Source organism: Centruroides sculpturatus, unplaced genomic scaffold (genome assembly GCF_000671375.1).
Source record: "Centruroides sculpturatus isolate CEXI.00-Female unplaced genomic scaffold, Cexi_2.0 scaffold779, whole genome shotgun sequence".
In the NCBI taxonomy this organism is placed as follows: domain Eukaryota; kingdom Metazoa; phylum Arthropoda; class Arachnida; order Scorpiones; family Buthidae; genus Centruroides; species Centruroides sculpturatus.
This window is the reverse complement of record NW_019385026.1, coordinates 2,315-9,556: the sequence shown is the minus strand read 5'-3', so window position 1 is coordinate 9,556 and position 7,242 is coordinate 2,315. Positions and strand designations below refer to the sequence as shown.

General features: G+C 25.3%; 1 protein-coding gene across 1 annotated transcript in view; it reads right to left on the bottom strand.

The window, feature by feature from the left end:
* LOC111633602 (tankyrase-2-like) overlaps window positions 1-5,310 on the bottom strand; it is a 34,838-nt gene extending 29,528 nt beyond the window's left edge. Inside the window, exon 1 of the mRNA XM_023378208.1 lies at window positions 4,924-5,310. Coding sequence (XP_023233976.1) covers window positions 4,924-5,113 — 190 coding nt within the window. The 5' untranslated portion in view covers window positions 5,114-5,310. The remainder of the gene's footprint in view (window positions 1-4,923) is intronic.
* Window positions 5,311-7,242: the final 1,932 nt, after the last annotated feature.

Below are 7,242 nucleotides of genomic sequence, written 5' to 3'. Positions count from 1 at the left end.
CGAAAAAATTTTACTCGTCATAAAACGATAAATAGTTTGTCAAATTTTTATTCATAAAAATGCAGTTTCAATTGCTTTTTATTTTATAAAATCCATCTTCTTGCACCACCAGAGGGCCATTTAAACAATAGGTAGTCTGTTAGCGTTGGTCAGTAATAGTCCAAATTCAATACGAACGTTTGTTTCTTGAAAATTTGATCACGGTTTAAATACAGTATTTACTTTTAATATTACTGATATGTCATCGAAAAGAAAACATGTTGTATTATCATTAAAAGACAAATTAAAGTATTTATTTCAATTATCCAGATTTTTCCTTATCCGGACTACCTTCATCCCCAATTAGTCCGGATAATCGAGGTTCTACTGTACATATAAATGTGTAAGATATTCTAACTTATTCATCAGTCATTACAAAAAAAAACACATAACCAACTGCTTGGAAATTTTTATCTTTAAACATATAATATATAAAATTGACCTATATAAAAAAAAAAATTTGAATAATTTTTCATTATCATGTGATGCTAATTTTTACTATTGTATACAAAATGATACCTATAATATATACAGAAGATAAAGGTATTTACAATAATGAACACCAATTCTAATGCCAGAAACATATAATTCTAATATTCCATGTCAAAATTGTTATTTTGAAAAAAAAACAATAGGAAAAATTCAATTTTACTGTGAAAAAAACTTCTATAAATATTAAAATAATCATTTAGCAAATAAAAAACTATTATATTTAATTTAAAAATATGAAAAAATGTAAAACAAGACATGATAAAAGTACCACTTTTTCTTTTTTGTGATAAAAGGGCACAATCTCACAAGGTAAGGACTACCAATTAGCAGAATATCACATTTTGATGTTTTGTTTGTTTAAATATCAAAAAATATTCAATATTACAAGATAAGATAAAATGATAAAACTATTTAAATTTGATAAAATAATTTCAGAATGAATTTTAATCATGTGAGAATGGTATATAAATGTTCTTACTTTTTTTTTGTAACTGATCAATGTTTTATTTATATTTATCAAAAAATTCCAATTAAAATGAAATTTCGTAAAATATAATTTTAAAATAAAAAATCACTGGGTTATATTAATAGTATTATAATATTTTCTCTTTCATTACAGTTATTAACAAAAACTGCATGAACACAAAATTGGTGGAAATTGCCAATAATTCATTTTAGCAAAATGCTTTTTGCATTTGTTGAATTTTTTAAGAATGTTGACTATTGTATACAATAAATAAAAATTCAATTACCTAAAAATGTGAAATATTGACTATTATAATTTTATATATATTCAAAAGAAATTCAAGCTAATTTTTTTTAAATATTTCTATAAAATGGCTAAATATTTGCAGATTATCTAAATCTGCATCAATGCTCAGAGTAACTAACTACAAATCTGATGACTTTGTAGATTGTTGTTATTCTGCAAAATGGATGATTTTCCATTTGGATTCATTCGCATAACAAAATGCATTAACATAAATAAACACTAGATATATATAATTTATAAAAAAAATTTTATATATGTAATTAAAAACAATATTAAATATATAATATTTTTTTAATCAAAATTTTTAAAATTATATACACACATGCTATTTTAGTACTTAATAACGTGCTTTAAATTTTAAAAAATCTACTAAACTCCCAAAATATCATATTTTTATTTAAATTCATCTATTGTAAATATTGTATATAATCAATTGTTAAAAAACATGTAAACATATATAAATTTTGTAATAAATAGAAAAAAATAATAATAAATTTTTTGAAAAAAATTAGATATGTAGGCATATATATAATAAAAGTACATAATACAGAATTTATAATGATACAAATTCTTATTTTGCACTTATATGTAGTTTTTTTTAAATTTAAAATAGTATTTCAAAGAAACCGAATGAATTTTCCAGTAAAGTGCAGAGTACAATGAATTACTTCTAAAGTGTTACATAAATGGCTTACTTTAATACTGTAAATATTAGTTGTTTTCCTTTTCTATTCATACTTATTTACTACTTTCATCTTTGATCACAAAACTTTAATCTTAATGGTTACAATTTTCCTGATCAACTAATGTTATTGTTCTTTATCTTCTCAAATTATACAGGGTGTTTGGAAAGTCACTGTAACAAACATGTTTCAATATAGAATACATGAAATAAATATGAATGACAATTATAAACAATGTTTAAAATGATTCCCATTAGCTTCAATACAGGCTTGGATCCTTCTTTTGTTTCTAATCACCACCATCAGTTGCTTGCTTGAAATAGACCAAATGACTGTTGTTATCACTGCTTTCAAATCATCCAGCATGCGCGAACAATCTCGATACACTGCAGATTTTGCTGTTCCCCATAGATAAAAGACTGGTGGATTTAGATCTGTTCAGTGTGAGGACCACACATCTTTTGAAATAATGCAAAAATATGATTAGAAAAGTGTACAGTGACTTTCCAAACACCCTGTAGAATATTTTATGTAACAGTCACTATTCATGCATAATAAATCATTCAAAATACTCGATAAAAATGTTACTAAATATTTAATTGTAAAATTATTTATATTTTATTTATTGTAATTTTTTAAAGAATAAATATAAGAAATTAAATCAAGCTATATTACCATTACCATTAATAAGTAAATACTATTCATTTGCTTTAAAATAACTATTGAACTTAGAGATGTTTATATATATTAATATAAGAAAAACAAGTTTTTATATGTATAAACAAAATAGTATTTGCATCTTCAGAATAACCTTCAGAAACTGATTCTATGATTAAATTGGATTTACAATGTATAATAAATATGTTCTAATTTTGTAAATATCCTATTTTGTTATTCTGCATTTCATTTACATGGATACTAAGGATAGCCCATTTATTTTTTCAATATCAATTTCTAATTAATAATTNGAGTCAGATAATCTATTTTTTACCGTATTGTACTATTCATTAGTACACGGAAAACTACTAGTTTTCCATTCGTTTCTGACTTTTGGAGGCTTAATAAATCCCGAGTCTGTAGACTGGTATAAAAAAGTAAAAAAAGGTAAACAGGTTAACACAGAAAAATACTTTTATTTTTATATAAATATACTTCACCCCAAATGCATTTTGCCTGTCAAGGCCTCTTCAGTAGGGTTTCTGACGACTAGAATGTACAATAGGAACAGCAGAAGATATTTCAGATGACACATTTTTTTCCGTCGTAGACACAGCAGAAAACACCTCAACATCAAGGAAAGACACATCTTTCCTTGATGTTGTACCTCCAAAAGCCTCCAAAAGTCAGAAACGAATGGAAAACTAGTAGTTTTCCNATTAAATAATTATCCCTTTCTTAGAAAATTTAAAAAGAAAAAAAGTTTGTTAATTAATTTGTTTGAGATATTGTTCAAAGAAAAGTGATATAATAGATGAAAAGAGTATAATAAAAACAAAAACTATTTACAAGACAATAACTGGTTATACATATTTATATTACTCATCCATAGTGTAAGTTCTTAGAACAAATTCAATAATACAAAACTTTATTTACCATTTGCAAATTAGGCCTACTATTGAAAATAACTAGCATAAAGTTTTTAATTATCATATTGTAATAATTGATTGTACTGTTATTTTATAAGGTATAATAAAATAATTATCGTGGGAATATTAATTCAATCAAATTTATATCATCACATATGGAAAATTCATTTCTTTCATTAAAATATTCATATATTAATCTAAATATAAAATTCTTACTGTTTATTATTGATCATTTATATATTTGAAAAATGTTCTTTCATTAGAAATATCAATATAAATATAAATAAATTATTATTTATACAAAATATTTAATACTTAAAACTTATTATTAGAGTTATAATTATTTCATGTTACATTCTTAGTTTACGGTAGATTTTAAATTTAAAAGATCTATCCTCAAAACTGAATGAATAAACAACAAACAAAACACTACAAAAGCCTTAAAGTAATCCCAGCACAGAATTTTAATATAATTTAAATTCAGGAATAAATTAAAAAGATTTATTTATTATGAAAAAACAAATGCAACCGTCATTCATTTTTAAGTTTATCTCGAAGTTTGGCTAAATACAACCGAAAACATTAGAAATTAAAGCATTTAATGCAATTTTTAAGGTATTTTGGAGTGTTTATATTAAGCATTGCATTTCTCAGTAGATTTATATACTATTTATTAAAAAGATAAAGGATATAATTTAAAAATGTCTAAAACTATACGCAAGATATTTTAATTTGAGTAAATTGATTTTATGCATTCAAATAGGCAAAATCTCTTGTATATTGCATAGAAGTAAAGCACATACAATTAAACTTAGCATGTCGGTTAAATGTTGTTTTTAAATTGTGTTTTTTTTTTTTAAGCAATTATCCAAGCACATCATAGGCTATATAATTTTTCAATAATAGAAACTAAAACATTAAATTCCTGTATCTAGTGTGTATTTTTACGTATAAAATATATTATAAAAATACAGATAATATCAGAAATATTTATTTTCAATGTTGTTTTTAAAAAATAATAATCTCATAATTCTAAAATCGATTAAATATTTCTATCAGAAATACGTCGATTTTAAATGTGAATCGCACTAAATTAGTCCTATACAATTGATGTTTACGGAAAGACGGAATCACGTGACCGGAAGTTTACCATTGACAAAAGTCTTAAAAATTTGACAATCTTTACACGAATAGAAAGGATTGTCGTTTACATTTCATTGTCGTACGTCACACGATTTCGTTAAAAACGTGTTTTAAAACTCTCCCTAGCTTGTCGTGGTTGTCGCAATTGATTAAAAACAAAAAGAGAAAGTTTAAAGGATTCGAACTCAGTCGCCATATTTAGGCCTACCTGCGGCGAAGTGTAAAGGAGTGGATTTTCGTCCAGTGGCATCTCTCGAATTGACGTTATGTACGGTGACAAGTTTCTTGACACGTCCCACGTCTCCGTTCCTGCAAGCATCGAACAGTTCGCGTCCAATATCTGTAATATTAGCGCCGATTTCTTTCGTACTGTTCAAGACCGAGCGTCTCGTCGCCATTATCCATCCTTGATCTCGTGAGGTCAGTACATGCGTTGCAGATCGCGAGATCTACATCTCAGCTGTTCAAGCGTTGAAGTGTGACGTCACTGACATAATAGTTCCTGTATATCCTTTGTTTCTTCTAGGCGTGTATATCGATGACGTATTACAGTGTTATTTTCTTTAATTAATTTAAAATTTTATATTATAATATTGAATAAATCAGACATAAGTTGTGTGTTGTATTATACAGTACTGTATATAATCGGTTAAGGTATTTTCTTGTATTTTTTTTTTTTATAGCTACTTTAAGGAGGGCCCGATTAAGATTTTTAGAGGCCCTAAACACTTAAAAGATTTTGATATTCCCATATACTGTATATGTAATTCAAAATATAATAAACAATAATAAATGATGATGTCTGAAAACACTAATTTTTTTATTTATTGTGAGGCCCCTTTTTATGGACCCTGGTTTATACAATTCATGGTAAATCGGGCAATGAAAAATTTCTGTCTTGAGCCTTAAGCACGTGTTTATTTAGTATATTCGCTAATCCAGCCATGGCTCTTTGGATGCGTGACTTTCAACAGCGAACAATTTGAAATTATTTTTGATAATAAAAACTGCAGATTCGTGTATGATTCAATTTTATATTTACTAATAAGTATGAAGAATAAAAAAATATGCGAATATATTCACAAATCTTCTGCTTTATTTTGAAGTTTCTGTTATGTATTCTGAATGCCAAGGATGCATCTCCACAAATGTACAGTACTGTACATCAGCTTCGATTACACAAAAAATAAGGCAAAATCCTATAAGTTTTAACGAAATTTCTCGCTCAATAGGAAATTTTTTATAAGTATTGTACTATAATTTTTTTTAGTATGATTTAAAAATAAAGTACAGTAATAAACAAATTTGAATTATAAAATGTTAAATTTACTTATTTTATAGTTTAAAAATTAAATTTTTAAATGTTATTCGACAGGTAAAATAGGCCTATATTCCAGTTTATTGATATTTTATCACTTTTCTGAAAAGACCAGTTTTTGCATGTTGCAAGATAATTTACGATAAAATAAATTATTTACATTCTTCAATTATCAAACAGTTTGAATATTTAAACTATTCTGCTTGTGATTTAAAAAATTATAAGGAATTTTAGTATGGCATAAATCTATGCAGAACCACGAGGAAACTATTGTATAAGGAAGAAGCTAGGCCTGTAAGCATCCCCATAGGCCTGTAAGCATCCCCAGCTTAGGTGGCATTATCCATATATAGTAGCCTATACTTTCATCACGTAAACTTAAGCTACTGTTACTCTTTTACATTTGGATTGTAGCTAATAAACCTAATACTGGTTGGAAAAGAGAAAAATGTCAGTCACAATTTTTTCAACATGTCTTGTATCTCCCAATTTATTCTTGGCCACGAACTGAATCTACCAGTTTCAATTGAATTAAACAAAATTAGAGATGTATGATACACGTATGCAGATATGTATGCATGTCTCTTATCATCTATCAAATTACGATAACGGATATAAATAAAANCTGAAATGTATTTATGTTTAAAAAAAATTTTTTTAAATTAACCAATTATTTTCTTCATTTCCATATAGAATATTTTTATTTTTAAGTTTTTAAAGTAATAATTTTATTTCTTCTTCAATAAATAATAATAAATTTTTTTCTTTTAAATACAGTATTTGCTTATTTGATTTCAAAACATTTTTGCTTCATCAAAGAACAGATATAAATTATATAAAAACAATTTCATTAAAAATTAATTGTAACTGACACTGCAATTAATTTATTATTAAATTTTGTGTTGTAAATGCCAATAATTTAAAAAAAAATTTATTTATTTATTAATAGAATTTTTCATTGTAGTAAATATTTAGTACTTTTTGTTTATTAGTTAAACAAAACTTGTCTCATAATTATTGAAATAATTTTTGATTTGTAATAAATAATAATATAAGAAAAAGTGTCTACAAAATCATTACTTGACAATGTTTCTTTGCATACTGCAATTCAAATTCTTATTATATCTTACCTTAATGGCTAGAGGTTGATATGATAAAGCATGATATTTTACTAATCCAATCTGAGCTAGATTTACACCTTCTACTTTT